The 18,867-nt window shown below is 42.8% G+C and overlaps 1 protein-coding gene across 2 annotated transcripts in view; it reads left to right on the top strand.

The window, feature by feature from the left end:
- Window positions 1-529: 529 nt before the first annotated feature.
- The window catches only part of LOC125012818 (DNA (cytosine-5)-methyltransferase 3B-like), a 34,853-nt gene continuing 16,515 nt past the window's right edge, over window positions 530-18,867 (top strand). Inside the window, exons 1-2 of one of the 2 annotated variants that reach the window (XM_047593002.1) lie at window positions 530-779; window positions 9,985-10,093. In XM_047593002.1, coding sequence (XP_047448958.1) covers window positions 772-779; window positions 9,985-10,093 — 117 coding nt within the window. In that variant the 5' untranslated portion in view covers window positions 530-771. The remainder of the gene's footprint in view (window positions 780-9,984; window positions 10,094-18,867) is intronic. The other variant, XM_047592995.1, reaches the window with a different exon arrangement.

Raw genomic sequence — 18,867 nt, 5'->3', positions numbered from 1 at the left:
CACACTGTAATTTTGCCTAGGGCAGCTGGATGCATGTGGCCACTTTTGAGGCCCTGAAAAAAGAAAATTGATTGCAATTCTTAAACATTTCCCATTTTAAATGAACGAAAAAGTCTATTGTAATCTTTCGCAAGTCAGTTAATAAAACAGAGCATTGAGTAAAAACAATTAATACAAAATGTGCTATAAACAAGCCAGCCACGTGTGGCGTGTGGTAACCGGGTGAAAAGGTAAAGTGTAAAAAGATAAGGTGAGACGAGGTTGGCTAAGAGTACAGAGAGAAAGGGAAAGGGGTGAGATCTGCTGAACTCTGCGGAACATGGAGGCAGCAGTGTGTATGTGTTTGTGTGGGACGGTGGAGTGGGGGTGGGGGGTGGGGTGGGGGGGTAGTTCCTGCTCGCATAGAGACAGAAAATGGGAGTTGACATTCTCACCTGGGAAAGTCTCGATGGCTCTGAGCGACCAATGTGCTCTCGTCTTTCTGCAGGTCGACTGTAGGCCGACCCACGGGGAGGTTGACTGTGTGTGGGACACGAGCGGAGGGGGAGAGAGAGGGGGAGAGAGAGAGAGAGAGAGATAGGGCTGATGTGCAGCATGCTTCGACAGACTAAGCAGCTCCAGTGAGAGGAACGGACCGACTGCGCTCAAGTTAAGGCTGTTTTAACTAAAAACTACTCCAAACACATTTTCCACACTTTCACCTGAACAGAAAGCGACCGCTCTGCCTTCATATACTTTTTTTCCCTGCCGTGGATGAGCTGAGAAGCGTGGATGGTTATGTAAGTATTTCACCGGGAGGGCGTTTTTTTTCTTTCTCCAGGAATTATTGCGGTTACTGCCAAAAAAAGAAGTTTCACTTTGCACACGCTTTGTTTTAAATCCCACCGCTTTTCAGCCGCGTCTCTGCTCGTGGAGCCGGCCTTCGCCACACTCAGTGGTGCGTTTTCTCTTGGTTTCGTCGTGCACTTGTGTGAAGTTTGCAGGTCGCTCGCTCTGTTACCCATGTGCATGGCGGCGAACCGAGCTCCGCGCAGATGTCGTAGCTGAACCTGGCGAGGTATCGTGGTGCAAAAACAAGTTAGAACGAAAACCTCTATTATCTTTAAACCCCGTGTCGTTATATTGACAAGGAACGCGCTTCTTGCGCGCTCCAGCAGCGCGCACTTTTAATAATGATCTCCGCTTGCAGCCTTTCCATGACGGTGCGTCAAAGTGACTTGTCTCCTCTGGTGTTGAGGATGAGCTCTTGTTTACAACGAATTGGCAGAGATCAGTTAACTGTGATGTTAGATTTCGAACTGGGGAGGGCTGAGGAGTGTTTGCACGGCAGGATTTTATCAGGTCTTTGTCGTTGCTGCTGCCGTTGCGGTGGTTTACTCCGGAGCCGGTGTTTGAACATGTACAGGTGGGGTTTTACCGGCTGAACTTCCTTGTAGGATTATTGCCCTCGTGTCACGTGTTGATTCATGAGTTTAGCTGTGGTTGTTAGGCAGGTAGGAACAAATAGGTCTCCGGACAAAAGGGAGAGTTCACCCACATATTCGTGTTCTGCATGTCAAGGGTTCGTGCAGGGGAGAGAAGCCACGCTGTAGGTAGTTAGCAGAGAGAGGAAGCATTTACCAGGTGGTGAAGGATTCGGGGGATGGCTTTGCAATCACTCATGTGTTTTAACTGTATAATCCGCCAGCAGGACCAGACAGACCTCCCACACTGATATGCGCTCAAATACTACTTTAAACGAAGCAAGTCTGAGACATTGTTGATGTCATAGATGGGTATCACTGCAATCAGTGTCAGTGGAAATGAATAAATCATGTTAAAACACCACAAAATATATGTAATAACTCGCCCCGAAGTTGAAATTAAAAAAATGAAGTGAAAATGCCTTTTTTTTGTCAGGTCCTACAACCCCAAAGCCCAAAATATCTACTTCACGGTGGAGGAATAAGAGTTTAGAGCCTGAGGCCAGTGAGTAGTCTGCCTGTTTGCTTCAGTAATAGACTGAAATAATGAATTGAAATATTTGCTGACTCACATTCACAAATATGGTCGAATAACAAATATTTCTTTGTTGGAGACAAAGATCAAGAAAACGTTGCAGTTAGGATAAGGGCTAATTATGTCAGACATAGCAACGAATATTGTGCGTGGAAAAGTTTCCTTGACAGGATACGTTCTCCTCTCGGTATATAAGATGGTATAAGTTCTGGAAAAGAAACAGTGTGTTTTTCTGGAACACCGTGTGCCAAATGAGTCACTCATTTTAAATGAGGTGATGACAGTTACTGATCCTGTGCCAGACTAATATTTCTGAGCATACACATGCACCCAGCTATCAGTCTGGGCTCCCACCTCAACATCTATCATGCTCTGTATTGACAGGTGTGCAGTAGCAGAGGTGATGAGTCGTCACTTCTGGGCTTAAAAAAGGAAAACATGAAAGGAACACTTTATCCAAAGGCTCCTCGGTTTCTGAAAAAAATCCTGACAATTTACATGCCAGATCCTCCAAAGTACTATGAAATTTGCTAACAATTATGTGATAATTGCATAGGAATACATCTCAGTTGGTGCATGTCAGCTGAACATTCAAATATGTGGAACGTGACAGCAAACAAAACTGCCCGACACAAATTTGGTGATTCATACACTTGGGTTCAAATTGAGCTTCATTTATTAAAAACATTCTCCGGTCACAATCAAGTTTGTACATTTTTGGTACAGGATTAATGTTTACACATGTGACCGACACATCTGTTTTCACTCAAGCGCCTCTGGATTTATATTATAAAAGCAGAAAAAGGATCAAATTAAAACATCTGACACGACAGCTTGGTGTCATCGTTATTGAAGACATGTCAGAACAATGGAAAGTTTCGTAATCTCAAGACATTAATCAATAATTGGTTAGATGAGTTTTACCACAGTCTGCTAGTGACTAAGTCCTTTTTGTCATTAGTGTTTACAGTGAACAATAAACCGGTTCACACCTTTACAGCTAAATGTTGTCAGTATGTTTAAAGCCAAATAGTTTTTAAGACATAACCGTCTCCTTTTAAACACCAGATATCTGAGCTGGTTCATCCACAATTTGCTGTGTAGTGTAATGTGAAATAGCTGTGGTGAAATTCAACCCTTAGATGTTCTTTTGTGAAAGGGCTGTCTCCTAATGTATTGTGAAATAGTTTTAATGCACGCTCTTCACTTGGCTGTATGGCTATTTTCATTGTTAGTTAAGAAAAATTATGTAACCATTGCTTGTTAGAGCAGCTGAATTCAAAGCAGTTATAACAGAACCATGATTTGGGATTTGTAACTACTGTCTGACCTTAAATGGGTAAATTGTGCAAACTGAAAATGGGAACCTTTACAATCACAGTTTACTGTGAAAAGCTGAATTTCATCTCTTATCACTTTCTCTGCAAGTGAGAGCGGCCACTTCAGGGCCAGGATAAACAGGAGGAACATTCTTAGTTGACTCTCCATTGGAAACAGGTCAAAGTGTTTTTTATGCTTCAGTGTTTTCGACAGCGGGGAAATTGATTCCATTTTGAGCAAACTTTCACTTGGACTGACTAGACATTGCTGTCAGCTTCACAGCACCGCTTAGACACGTGGTTTGCTCGTGTATGACAAAAACGGAGCAGTAAAACCGGAGAAGCTGAGGCTGAGTGTTTTTGCAGCAATAAAAGACGAGCACTCCAGGGCCAGTGTGGCTGTGAGTTTTGGACTAGCATCTCTCTCTGAACCCTTCAAACAGCCTTCTCCAAAAAAAAAAAAACCCTGAACAGATACAACTTTGTCTCCCTGCATGACAGCTGAAACAGGAGACCTCCTGCTCCTCTGTTAGTCCACCACAGGCTTGTTTGTTTAGCAGATATTCGGCTTCAGGTGATTCTCATTCAGTGCATTTACATGCACGCGACTATAACAGGAGAACTTAAGTGCATGTAAATACGTTACTCTGATTAAAATCGGAGTTCTCATCATCCGATTGAGACTCCCAGATAATGTGATTGGAATTCGATTTTCTCCAGCATGTATACCTCAGAACAAAAACATCCAAGAAAGCTGGTTGCAGAAGAAGAAGAAGTTAAACGGAGCTGCTAGAAGAACTGTTTGAAGGATATTGCGCAACTTATGTGCACCAGAAGTAGCGCAAACATTATGTACGAGATTTAAAAATGTACTATTATCCATCTGGTTGTTGTTTGAAATGCCGGTCTGCCGCATGAACGACTCATGTTTATTATACAACATAATAGGTCAACTGGAAATCGGGCCGTATTAACGTGGTATTATCCCACTGAAAAGACACGTATCGCCACCTAGTGTGGAGGAGTAGAACAGTTATTCAATTTTCTTGCGCTGCATGTAAACTGGGACAAGGACTGTAGTGAGAAAGTCGAATTTTGAGCATAGCTCGATTAAGCTCTGCATTTAAACGCACTGACTGTCACCATGTCACAAAGTGACTCAATTAGTGGGTTTTTATATTTGAATATGCAAATAGGCATTTATTCCATTAAATATGCAGTCATTGCCGGCGGAATCTAGTAAACTAGTCTGAAAGGTGATGTGATATGGAAGCTAAATAGTGCAAAAAAAGATGAATTTTTTGATACCATGCGATCCCTGTTGTCAAATACTCATATATTTTATGTGTATGTAAAGTAAGTAATTACAAACTCAAATTCATAACTCTTGATTTCTGATGGAAGTTGCTAAAAACAGTTTTCACACTGATGCTTGGACGAGAATTTAAACCTAGAAATAATATGAATGAGATGCATAATAATAGAAACTGTGTGAGATGTGCTGCATGTATATTCTGCGTTGCAGCCTATACAGTCTTCCAGTTGCATGGTTACAAATTAGGATTTTGACTGAAAACCGATTACTCAGTCAGGTCTGATGTAAACTGTGACTTGAGTCATGACGGAGGTATGTAACCTCAAGGCAGTGACCCTAGTTCTCTCCTGGTGAGAGTTATCCAGAGAAAAAGAAACCTTGAGTGTATCTGCTGTGCTCTCCATCCCCAAATTAAAAAAAAAAACAAAAAAAAACTGTATACGTTCATTGCCTCAGCATCTTTAGACCGTATCGTATGTACGGTAACACAAAGTCAGTGATTTCTCTGGCAGAAAAAAAAACTGCAGTCAGTAGCTTGTAGCAATGTGTGAAACTATTCAACTCTCAGCTAAATAAACAAGGCCGGTACGAGCTCTTTCTCTGCCACATATCACCATATCTGTGTCATTCTGCTCTCTAGTCGCTTCCTCTGGGTTGTTGCTTGCGTCTCTTGAGCATCCAGTAGTTGAGTGGCTAAACTTTCAAAGTAATGAAGGGTTCGGTTTGAAGTTTTGAACACGGTAATGGCAATCAGATGCATTACTTTGTTACAAAATAACATGTAATCCAGCTATGTTTATGTTTATGTTTTGCAATTCAATGTGGGAGCTTGTAACAGTTCATGAGAGCCCCGGCTGCAGAGTGCGTGGTGTACTGTAGGATCCTTCAGAGTTCAGTTGGTACAATAGGTAGCAAAGTAGACAATGTGTAAACTGTAGGACTCAGAGGGGCCGTAAAGTACATGACAGATGAGGAATGCAGCCCCCAGAGAGAGACCCTGAGGAGCTGACCCCCCTTTAACACGCACGCACACACACACACACACTTTGGTGAGTGAACAATCCCTTCTTGCAATGCGGTCCCTAATCTCTAGCCACCAGATACAACTTTGATGTGAAGTCCCCCCCTCCCCCCCTTTCTCTTTCTGTCCTCTGTGGCCCCTTTTCAGGGGCCCCTCACTCTGCCCTCCATCTTTCCTCAGCTCTCTCCTGATTCATTCGCACTTCCTTCATTCGCTCTTGTTTCTGAAGCTGAAATAAGCTTCTGCAAGGACACAGTTACAAACAGGACGTAGAGGCGAAAACAAAAAAGTGCACATGAAGTGGACGACTGTGGGCTAATGTTAACATAGCCAGGTGTGGACGGACGCAATGGGCTGGTAACGTTGATATAATAAATGTTGCAGATAAACGTGGGTACGTCAGTTTGTGGTTGAATGCATTAAATAAAGATGCAAAGGTCGTGTAAACACCAGTTCAGCTCGATGATCTCCGTCATATCCATAGATATTATCTAAACATGTTTACAGATACACATTATCTATAGATAGACACCACGGTACGATTGATGTGATGTGACATGTGGTTTATGGCACGTTTGTATTTCATTTGTCATACAATGAAGAGACAGTCAGAAACAAGAGGCCCACACACGGTGAGAGGCAAACTCTAATGATTTATAAAAGTTAAATGGAGCAATAAAGTCAGAGCTCGTGCTCTACAACTGTGAACTTGCCTCCCTTTTTCCTGGCTTGTGCCCCCTGAGAGGACTTTACAAGGCTTATTCCAAATAAAGCAGAGGAGTCTGCACTTTTTTTTTTTTTTTTTTTGCTTTGCTGTTGCCCCAAAAGTGTGACGACAGGAGTTACAAGAGCCACCGACGAGCCACTGAACGCTTAATTACACGTGTCTCCAGGAGAAACTAATCCAGGTCTGAAGCTTTTAGCAGAAACAGACAGTTAAGGGGCCAGTTCACTTTTACACACACACACACACACACACACACACACACACACACACACACACACACACACGTACACACACACACACTTCTCCACATGTTGGATTACAAGGCTCTGACTAGCTCCGTTCTGAGCCTGTGGCCGTTCGGATGAGCACATAAACACTTTTGATTTCTGTCACGGTCTAACAAACAGCCTTTCGGCGCGGAGCAGGTAGCAGGTCGAGATGCTCATTGTCTGCTACGTGAAAGGTCAAAAGGGAGGGGGTTCAGTGACGCATCGGCGTACTGTTTGAATGATGAACTGATTCACCTTTCCTTGGCCCGGTGAGGAGGAGCGGGCGGGTGGGAGGGTCCCTCGCAGAGTAATATGCATTGATGTCAGACATGGTTTGTGTTAGTCAGAAGGAAACTGCCTCCTCACAAGCCTCGCTACACCAGTGGTTGTGTGTCGCTCATAAATCTGTTCAAACTGCCACGCTGTGGTTACTCTCCTTACTTCCGGGACAAAAAGACAATTCTCAAAACATAAAATCGTTCGATTTTCAAGCCTAACAGACTTTTCACACATCATGTGTACGCGGAGAGATTTACTGGATGACACTTGTTTATCGTCTCACAAAGTATGATTCGTGGGAAAGATCCAGGTGCAGTCAATTGTTTTAGCCAAAGCTAATGCAAGGCAAGCAGTTTGACTTGCACGTGTTGGGTCAGATCCTGTGTTTTTGTCCATGCTTTGTAATTTTGCTGCCAGTATTTTGTTTTACCGGTGCAGTGAACAGGACTTATCGTTCCAGAGTGTCTCAGCAGGGAAAAACTGCCAGTGGAAACACAAACTAGTGCTGAATAAATACTACTAGGATGAGACGCACTTCACTTGCACTACAGACGCTCTGCGGTTTCAGAGTCAAAGGGCGAAAAGCTAAATTTCGAAGAAGGGAGAGTTGGTGTTCGGTGGTTTTGGTCAAGGTTGAACCTCCGATTGAACACAGTAACCACCCGGCACAAAAACAGTTTCTTCCCCCGGGCTGTCGCTCTGAAGAACTTGCAATAACTCTTCATTAACTGTGTACACTATACTGTTCAAGTTCATTGTGTAAATGCTTCTGTTCTTTACTCTTTCTCTGAAGTCTTTTATTCTGGAAGTCTAATTTATGTTGTACAGTTTTCTTATTCGTTCATGCTTATTTAAGTGCTTTGTCTTGTACCGTTGAGCAAAGTGACCGGCAAATTCCTTCTAAGTAAGGCTGATTCTCATTAATGTAAGTCAACGCATGAGCAGGATGCACGTGGTACGAGCCTAATTCATGTGGCTCTTTTGTCTGCGGCCCGTGTGTCAAGAGCGTAGTCAAATTCATACACCACACAGACAGAGTGAATGAATGTTAACACCTCCTGATGTCATTTAGAAACCAAATATCCTAAAAAGTTTTTCTCAGGCTTTTAACAATAAACAGAACTGGCCCAAACATCTCCTCAAAGCCACAGACAAAGGCTTTATTTCTTTAGTTGCATTCAGATTTTATATTATCTTGTGTTTTCATAAGCAATGCCAGTGCTGCTAAGATTATGCGTCAGATGAATTTATCTAACCTGGCAACAGCTTTGGCTGGTGACCAAGCATCATTAAGGGCCTGCTAGTGAATGAAAAGTCTGGAAAAGGATCTGAGTTATAAGTGCTAAAGGCTGCAGCTAATGATTATTTTTTATTATCCATTATACACATTTTCTGTCAAGAATCAAGAGTTATGTGCAGATGACTATTGTGTTATTTGTAAAGGACATATATGGACGTATATGTGTACACAGTGGGAACTGTTAAAAATTAAACCATACATGGCTGTGGTTAAAAACTGTGGAAAACAGACTGAATCAATTCAAAGGAAAAGTGTTTCTATTTTTCCGGCCACTTTCCTTTTCCGTGAAAAATTGCTTCTTCGTTTATTAATGGCATTTATAGTGTTATAGTGTGAATAGTTATTGTGCGTCTGACGTCTGCAGGTCTATCTGCACGGGCTTGTTTCATGAAGCAACTGCTCTACACTTCCTTGAAATTTAAACCTAAGCACACACTCACAGATATTGTGTTCCTGAACGCCTTAAAATACACATTCAGATGCACCAGCATGAAGGCTCAGAAGAATGCCATACTATGCAGTGCATATAACAGTTGTGCAAACATATGCACTGAAACCCACACACACACACACACACTGACAGGCCTGTGCATCTGTTTACCTCAGGTTTGTATGGACATGTCAGATCTGCTTCACTCAGGGAGAACTGGGAAGACTTCTTTTTTCTTCCTATATGTTTCTGCTTCTCTTTTTGCCACCCTTCTCTCTGTCAAGTAACCACAAAGAAGCATTTTGCGCCAAATGTTTACATTAAGGAGAACATTTCTTGTTCACGCCTGAAGAAAAGATTAAAATTGTTCAAACTGCGTTGTAACACAGCGCTAGAAGTTATGCCTTGGGTGCTTCTTTCTGACTAAAACTGTTATTAGTCAGACTTCATGATTATCTGAGTTGTAACTGTGTAGGTAGCTTTTGACTGTCATGACGTTTCCTTAGTGTCACTCTGAGTCTAATTCACGTGAAATGATATCTTTGAGTGGTATCAAATGATTTTGATATCTTAACGTGGAAACAGAGACCCAAAAGTGAAGCAGGACTATAAACCTCATTCATTCACTTATAAAGCATAGACTTTAGGGGAGACTTTACACACAAAGATGCATCTCTGTTCTTTAATGCGATACACATGTTAAGTGACCTTAGTATAAATGGCACACGTTGTTATTTAACCAAACTGTATTTTTCCGTTGAGGGGGATGGATTCTGATGAGAACGCATGATAATCCAACAGGTGATGGATCCTCGGAGGTGGGGATCAATCAGGGTCTTGCGCTGATGTTTGAGTTGTAGCAAAGGCTTTTGCTACAACTCAAAGATCAGCGCAAAGGCGCTCCTGATGCTACGTTGACACTATGAATGTTACGAAATTTAATGGCGGCCAGCTGCGTTGTTGGCGGGTCTACACTGACGTGATGCTCAAGCATTTTCTGGCGTTGCTCCGTCACCTAGTATTTAAAAATGAACTGGTGAAGCAAGCACATGTGATGGTTCAAGTTAAAACTTTTGATTTATCTCATGTCATGTCCGCCATGCACCAATGAGTTTGTGGCTTCCACAGAAAACATCCTTGTTTCCAAGGATTACTTCTCACATAGTTCTGTGCAGCTGAAATTATATTCTGTTACTATAGCTGCTTGTAGTGGATCAGCAAATTATGCACATTTAAGTAACTGTTTAAGAACTAGGAGTTATGTTTATGTCGGTCCGCGTTCTGGTCACCTTCTGATTGTCTCTTGGTTTTGTGTCCCACGTCCAGGTTTGAAAAGGAGACAGGACAGACACTGGACCAGTCGACCGCGACAGCGATGCCTTCCAACCAATACGCTGCTGCTATCATGGAAGAGAGCAACAACAAGACCGCCACAGTAAGTCTCACAAACACACAGCTTTCACAAGACCTAGCCAAACACACACACACACACACACACACACACACACACACACACTCCCACACACACACACAGAGCCACTCCCTGAAGCTCCCTCTGAGCCAGCTGTGTGCATCAATGCCAAGGCAGATGCCCAGACAAGAGTGCCAGCATGTTATATGAGTCAAATTGAGAATGCATGTTGGCCGTGTGGGTGTGCGCATGTGCCATACACACAAACAGCAAGGCCAAAAACAAGAAAATACGGGCCGGGGTCGAGGGATGCAGGCAGCAAGGGAGAGAGGGAAGAAGAAGAGGAAGCGAGGGAGGATAGTGGGAAGAAAGAAGAAGCAAAGAAAGGGGAGGAAGGAAGGAGGCAAGAAAGCAAGGATTCGCCGAAGGATGGAGGAGATTAGCGCAACACACTAGCGTCTTTATATGCTCAGAAAATGGATTCAATTCAAGTATTTAGAGGAGAAAGACACACACACACACACGCACACATCCCATTCCAGTTCACCCGTCTGCTTTCACAATCCACACACACAATTTTACCCAGTGTTTCACATGCAGCCACACACTCTTACACTTTCTTTACTTACTGGGGCTTTTCACATGCGCTCACTCACACACACACACACACACACACACACACACACACACACACACACACACACACACACACACACACACACACACACACACACTTAATGGTGCTCCTGCCGTCCGTTAATACTTCTTCCTCTTTTTCACTCTCATATATCACTCTGTCTGAAAGGGACACTTCCTTCCCTCCGCCATCTGCTTTTCTTTCTTTTCTTCTCTCTGTTTTGCTCCATCCTCATCTCCACTTTCTCTTTGCCCGTTGGGTTCCTCTCCTCTTCATCACATCTCCAAACCCTCTTCTGTATTGACGCAACATACGCTCTCAGGTTTGCAGGAAAAGTGATGTGATGAGTGTAAATAGTTTTCAGTAGAGTTATGTCACAGGGGCAGAGTCATGTACTCATGTTGTGATTTGTTTACAGTCCCTGATCACAGTGATGTTCATCCAGCGGCACTCTGGCCCTGTGCTGAGGCCTGTTTCCTCTTTGACTAATGCATCCTGCAGGACTTCCCTTTGACAATGTCGTTAGGAATAAACTTTGGTACAGGTTAGAGGTGCCCTGTGGAGGTTTCTGGTAAACGAATCTGTTTACTACCACCGCTACTACCTAAAACCCACTTAAAGGTATCACAAAAAGGTCACAATTGCAATGGATGTTATTTATCAGAAAACATACATATTTTTTTTAGCCGTTTCTTTAGTCATTTCTGCAATGCATTCTGGGATACATGGCTGTCCCGAGTCTCACACATCCAGATGCGTCCTTGATGTGACCACCTTCCTAATATTGTGTAGATCTGGGTTGAGGGGAGGGACCACAGATACTTGATCAGTTTGGGATCTAGTGAATCTGGAGACCAGGTCAACACCTTTTTTAGTTGTTCCTAAACTGTTTTGTGTGTGTCTGTCAGGCTGCATCCTGCTGGGGATGTCTGCTGCCATCAAGAAGTGTCATTGCTATGGGGTGGGGGTGTCTGGTCTGGTCTAGGTGGGTGCTACATGTCTAAGAAACATACATACATACATACATACATACAACATACTAATCTAAAAGTTTCCCAGCAGAACACTGAATTGTCACAAGATGGTCAATATTATTTACTTTTCCTGTCGGTGGTCATAATGGTGTGGCTGATTGGGGTATGACTGGTTGAAGTGGATCCGTACTGAAGTACAAGAATGCATGTTGATAAACGCCTTTGTTCTTCTTTCTTGCCTTTTTTGGTGCTTTGTTGCATGTCTTGGTGTCTCACTGATCCCCATACAGCAGTGAAATTGTGTGAAAACCACTGACCAGAAATTGTGTCATGCGTCACGCTCAGTGTTAACACATCAGGCCAACGTCACAGTAAGGTTTCCTGAACTGAAGCTCGTTGTGGCGGTGTCTCTGACTGCCGTCATCTTGGCAGTGTCTGACTCTGCTTAACTCTCAGCAGATTCAACAAGCTTCTGCTTGCAAATGTGCCTGACCTCTGTTTTCTGATCAGATGTTTGGGCAGGGCCGTCAGAGGGCCCGGGGGTGGACTAAAACTCTCTGTGGAATGTGTGTGTGTGACAAAGGTTGGTGAAATCTACTCAGTGAGACTTCACACACCGCTTTGGCTCACACGGAGGACACCATACATCAGATTTTGATTGCTTGATCTCTTAAATTACTCTTTTAGGAATAATTGCCGTCATAATAAACACGTGACAGCGACAATGTTAATAGGCGTAATATTTCTGCTAGAAAAGAAAGAATAAAGAAGAATCGCTTGAACTATTTTAGAAGCGTGATCGATGTCCAGGAATGCAGGTTAATGGAGGATAATGATGAAAATGATACCGTGCACAGCTACCCACCTGACATCAACTCCCATTTTCCGTTCCAGTCTGAAACTAAAGGAGGTGGAATGATCAAATTAACTTTTCAAACTGCACTTTTGAAGAATTTCAGTGATGCCCAGAGTCACCGGCAACACCGGAGACAAGACAGGACAAGGGAGATGAGCCTTAAAATTGTGGCTGTGGTGGACGTTTACGGCCAAAAAATGACATTGGGCAAGTTTTGCTTTCCTCTCTAAAAATGCTCCCGGTTATATTTTCTTTCTCCCAATTTATTTTGGGGAGGTTCAACATTTACTCTAGTTTTACTAAGGCAAGTCTGGACGGAAGAAGAGGAAGGAGGGAGAGAAGGGGAGTGAAGTTTTAAATAAAATGAGCTGAAATGGAAATGAATTCATTAGAAAGAGCAATGGAGCAAACAGGCTTTTTATGTCTTCCCGGCAGAAACTACCGTTATCCAATATCAGATGATTATCTGATTAATTAACATGTCATGTGATGTTTATTTCACCTGTGGTGTGATTAATTACAGAAAGCAGGATACAAAAGGGGGAGAGCGCGATATCCAAACACGACAAACTTGTCCTTCAATCTTCTCTGCCCGCTATGGAATCTTCAGAGATTCAAAACGGTTCCAGTTCTACCTTCTGTTTCTGCTGTTGCGCTTTATGTTGATGGTGGTATTAGAGGTAGGAATTAACATTGTGTCAGAAGGAGGGGGATAACATGAGATTTCGTTGAAGCAGGGAGAGATTATAGCAGCTGCAGACAGATGGAAATGCCTGGAGGAGAGCTCATCTGTCTTGCTGTCTGTCTGTTTGGGTAGCTCAGGGCAGGATGACTTATGGTTTGAGTAAAAACCTGCGGATGCCAGTGAGCCCCGAGAGTCAATAAACAGAGACAGTCGCGTTTATCCTTTAACTCCGGCCTTTTTGTTCAGATCACAGGCGGGACTGTCGCTCTGATCCTCTCTCAGTTGTTGCTGTGACTACACAAAGAGAGACGCCTTGTTCTAAAAGCACACAAGAATGTGTGACTTTTACCTAATGTTTCACATTCCGACTATCACTAGCTTGATTAGTCGTAACGTGTCTTGGCCCTTAGTCAAAACATTGCTAGAGGCAGATTTCTGTTTGTAGCTCACTTTGCTCCTGATGATCGCACCCTTATAGTCTGATAAGAAATGAGTCTGGCGACACTCTATTTGGATTTCATAATGGGATGGGTTTCAACCGATACAGAGAACAAAAATACATCTGCACACCATTGGATAGTCATTAGATAGCAACCAGAGGCATTTTTTTCTACATAAATTCAACAAATTCCGCTCAGTTGACGTGAATGACAACTGTTACTCCTCTGTCCATCACGGCATAAAGAACGCCCAAACGACTGGTCCAAGAGGTCACTGTCAGAGTGCAATCAGAGAGTGACTCAAGAACAATATTTTTTCGCCACAAAATTTTGTGAGAAGTCAGGCTGTCTTCCAGTTTTTGTGATAACCTACGTTCAGTTGCTGCTTATTCAATAATTGAGCAAGAAGGGTATGCCCAGAAACGGAGTCACAGCTACCCATCAGCATCAGCATTTTTTCCTGCGGTAGTAAATACTGTGCTTGCTGTGTAATTGTGTTTAATGTTGTCCTGCCATGATTTCAGGTGCGGTGACGCCAGATCAGCAGGATAATTTTTCCTCTACCTTGCCTGCAGCTCTTCCGTGAGCGCAGTTTTTCACCTGTTTGACTGGCAGTAGTCATAACAGTCGGTCAAAATGCTTCCTGCAAACGTGGTGATCAGCAAGGCGCGGGGTTCATACAGTGCGCTACTAGCTCCAGCCACATTGTGTCCTTGTTCCTCTAAGGTACAAGGTGAAAGCTTTGTGGAAGCCATGCCTCAGAAAGGTGCAAACACAAACTATTAACAGTAAGCAGTTCTGCTCTCCACTGACGTAACAACATTACTCCAGTCTTGGCTCTTTCCACAAAGACTCACCACTCCGCCATTTTTTCAGAATGCGGCTTCTGGTACATGACTCACTTATAATAACAATCTTAGCAGGCCGTTGGTAAAAACACTTTGTTTTAGCTGTAGCTATTAGTCAAGGATAGATAGCTGCTCTGCAGATTTGAAGTGTGACACATTCCTGGTATGTCATTCTTGCTCAATAGCACAACAGATGCAAAGATAATTATTTAACCCAATAATAGAAGAAATAAGAATCCAAAAGCTAAAGCCAGAAGAAAAAGGGGGAGAATGAGGAAGATGAGAAGGTGAGAAGTAGATGGGGAAGGAAGACAAGAAGAAATAGAAGGAGGACGAAGAGGAGGATGAGGAGGGAATGTGAAAAGGAGAAAATCAGAAATAAGGAAGAAGAAGAAGAAGAAGGGGTAGATGGAAGAGGAGGAGGGGAAGATGGAGAGAACGTAGAAAAAGAAAGTGCACCGTAATTGAATATTTTCATACTGTTCTTATTTCCACTAAAACAAAGTAAGAATCCGTAGTTTGTTTTTATGCCTTATTAAGCTATTCTGTTACTGCCCCACCCCTTTGAGATCAAATGGAGCTGTATGTGGCCCCTGAACTAGAATGAACTCGACACCGTTGCTATAAGGTAATTTAATTAGTTTGAATGCGTTTGCTAGTGTGCAGTAGCCGTCCTGAAAACACCTACTTACTCCAGCTGCCAGGCTTCAGTGTGTGAAATAACATGAAAATTATATGTACTGCTACCTACAGTAAATGAACCCCGAGGTAGGTCTAGTCCAGTCAGTCTCCTCACGTCATATTTTATGTTTTAATGCTTTCCTTTGCGAAGGAGGAGAGCTCGGTGGCAGCACAGGCCGTATAAAATACAGCTGTGCTGCAGGCATTCAGGCTCCTTCCAGCTGCGACCCTTCATTCAGGGCCGTTAAGTGTCAGGGGAAATGGAGGTCAGCATTTATCATGCTTAACTAGTTTTTCATGGGTCATTTAAGCAAATAATCCATGCACAGTTCGTATGGATTGGAACTGACTCGTAGTTTTGTGGTTAAAGCGTGTATTTGTATTATAAATGATGGTGCGCAGGTAATAGTTGAATATTTAAACATGCCTTCAGGGTAGTTCCCAAAGTCATCATGTATAGATTCTGCAAAAAGGAGCTTTAAATAAAGGAGCAATGTTCTCTCCATCTGCCCCCGCTTCAAGCTTTCTTTTTGCACTTTTAAACCCGCGGCAGCACTCGTCTGTGTCCGTCCGGGCAGTCAGAACATATCATTGTTTCACACAGTAGTTGCAATGCTGCATAAACATCCGTGAGGGCTCTCACAGCAGCTGGTCCTCTGTCATCTCTCCTTGGCTCCTTTCCTTATCACATGTTTCACCTCAATCACTCACGTTTCACTCTAAACCTCCGCCCTCCACTGCTGTCTGTCCTTCATCACTGAAAAAAAATGACAAAAGGACTTAATATTTGTCCATTTTTATTAACCTTTGCGCTGTGAGTTATACTGTATATAATATCACGGAATCAAAAAATGTAATTTCTGTGTATTTTACTGAGTCAGTTACACAAAAATTCATTGGAAGTCCTCACATTTGTTTCTGTTTAAATATAAGGGACAGTTTTTTTTTACAAGTTTCTGACATTCTTAGAGCAGATTGATTTACTTTTGTGGCCAAAATCAACAAGGGATTTCAGTAGAGGCATGCCTGCTCTGTCAGTGGAGGCGGAGGCAGAGATCTGTTGTAAATACACTTTTTTTCTTTGCAACAAAAATGTAAGGGACCTTAAATAGTGTTTTCTAGTCTCTTAAGTGTCAATAACAGTAAAAATACAATAAAATTGAAAAAATGCACGCCTCAAAACGTCCACCTCAACTTACAGTTTAATCTCTTGAACGTTCGTAACGCGCCTCGCTCTCTTTAGCGCTCCTTACATTATCAGAGCTCTCACTCGCAACGATCTTGAGCACACAAGTTCACAGAGTTCATCTGTTACAGGGGAAATTTGGCATCGCAAACAGACGCCACATGCGTTCCCCGTTTTACGACATTTAACAATCACAAACAGCCTCGGATATGCGTCGCTGTGATTTGCCTTGAAAAAAAAAAAGGTTTTCCATCTGTCTCCCAGCTGCTGCCTCACTCTGCTGCTTTTCTGTCTCCCCCCACACTTTCTCTGTCAGATTACATGAAGTTCACACTGCTGGCAAATTTATGTGTTGGGTAATGAGAAGATAAATGCCAAATGGTTCCAGTGCCAGGTGGTAATGTTAGCTATAAACACTGACTGTCTTGCACTCAAGCATTATTTGTAAAGCCTCCACATGCAACAATGTGAAATCCTGCTTTCTCTTTATGTTGGAGTGGACATATCTAATATTCGTATATTTGTTGCGTTTGGATTTCTGTTAATTTCCTGTCTGTGTCCACTTACTGTAACTTAGCTGAGCTTAGCACAAAGTGCCATTAAAAGTTAGACTTGGACAGACTTGAATGATCCACAAGGTTATTGATTGCACAGTGTACCTTATTTATTCACAGATTCTATTAATTATGTGAGGTTATGGAAGGTTGAAAACATCTGTAACAAATAGTTTCTGAGTGTTATTTGCCCTTAAAGTGCCAAATATACCAGGAAATTTTAATTTGTTTGAGATCTAAATTTGAAAGATGGACAGTAAACTGACAAGACTACTCGTATTTGTGCTTTCCTGAATTTCACAGAAACAACTTTTAGCAGGTGTCTTATCACGCACCCGTTACGATTCTATGTAGAGTATTCCTTCAACCTCATTTACACGGACGCCAAACAAAGTGAACTGATAAGATACGGTATGTACGATCAGAATGTACATTTCATTTTCTCCACTTTAATGACAACGTTCTGTAGAGGGAGACCGTCCAGATGGAGCAACATGTTCAGTGCTTAGGACTTTGTTCATCTTTTCAAACTCACCACATTACATGATGTTTACAGATACTAGGATGTTCAAAGGTTTTCACCACTCCTCTCAGTGTTATCGGGCTAACCCCTTCTGATTGAGGTGGTTACCTGAGGCCTTTTACTCTGGTCGTGTCCTTATTCTGACGTTTCATAGCTCTGCAGCCAAGGAGCTGCATTGAATACTACAAACCAGCTAATTGCAAGCCTCTAGATTTTCCTGCTGTAACATACAAATACACTTTTACTCTTGTCCACATGCGTAAATCTCTCTAGGTGTTGTCTAAATACATTTGTATCTGTGCACCCTTTGTGTTCCTGCAATCTGAGCATGCACAGCGAGGATTAGGTGGAATCCGTTCTTTAAGTGAGATCCTTCAAAGTCAAGTCCAAACAGGGCTCAGTCGAGTGACGTTTCTACTGAAACTCCTCTAACTGGCTGCGACGTGACAGATGAAATGATGCAAAGAAAAAGAGCAATGAAAACTACCGCGTCCTCCTCCAGGCCGTGGACTGATCCCTCCTTACCTCACTGATCCCACTGGCAAACAAACGGCTTGCTCTAATGACTCGCTACCGCCGGCAGGTAATGCCTCACAGATCCGTCATCTGTTGTTCTTGTACGGTTTCAGCACAAGATGTTTTTGTTGAGTCACACGGTGGGAGATGCAGGCATGCATGCATCTGAAAGCCTGTGCCGTTATAATTCTGTCTCAGTACGATGGGTCGATTGGTTTTTCGGGTTAGTGTTTGATTTTGTAATCGTGGCAGTGATCAGCGTAAGAATGTGTGAACCCCGTAAAAACAACAGCCAGAGGGAAGAAGGGGTTTGGCTCATTGTTGTGAAAGATATTAGCGTTCGGTAGCTTTAGGTTTAAAGTGATTTGTCTTGTTCACGTGTTGTTTCAGTTCCGTTTGTTAAGGCAGTAGCTTCAAAGTGCTTGTGCCGCTAATCGCGCTCTGTTTTGAGACCATTTTAAAACCTGTTCATGAGGCGCAGCTTTGTTAGAATGTCTCAAGTTAAAATATGAGTGTTGCTGTGATGATAATGGCGGTGATCCATACACAGCATGCATTAAACTGTGCATATTAAGGAAAAGTGTCGATACTGGAGGTCATCCAAGAAGGTTTTGTAAAGTGACACACTTGGAAATGTGTCAAAATAATTCTGGCAGTAATCCCCTGCTGCGCTTTGAGGATTAGACGATTTATGATGCTCAGCACTCTGTGATGGAACAAGTCCCGAATGCACCACATTGTCTCCGTGGCTGGTTCAGAGCTATGTATGTCGCTAATAGTTTGTCGGTGTAGACTCATGTGACAGTTTAATAGCAGGCCTGGTACGCGTGCAGCCACAGGGCCTGGTGTTTACTTGTCAGGAGCATTTCGGACGTAGTGCATCCTGAAAGTTATCTGA

The sequence above is a fragment of the Mugil cephalus genome, chromosome 1 (genome assembly GCF_022458985.1).
Source record: "Mugil cephalus isolate CIBA_MC_2020 chromosome 1, CIBA_Mcephalus_1.1, whole genome shotgun sequence".
Classification (NCBI taxonomy): Eukaryota; Metazoa; Chordata; class Actinopteri; order Mugiliformes; family Mugilidae; genus Mugil; species Mugil cephalus.
The sequence above is the reverse complement of the archived record's forward strand: the minus strand, read 5'-3'. Positions and strand labels throughout refer to the sequence as shown.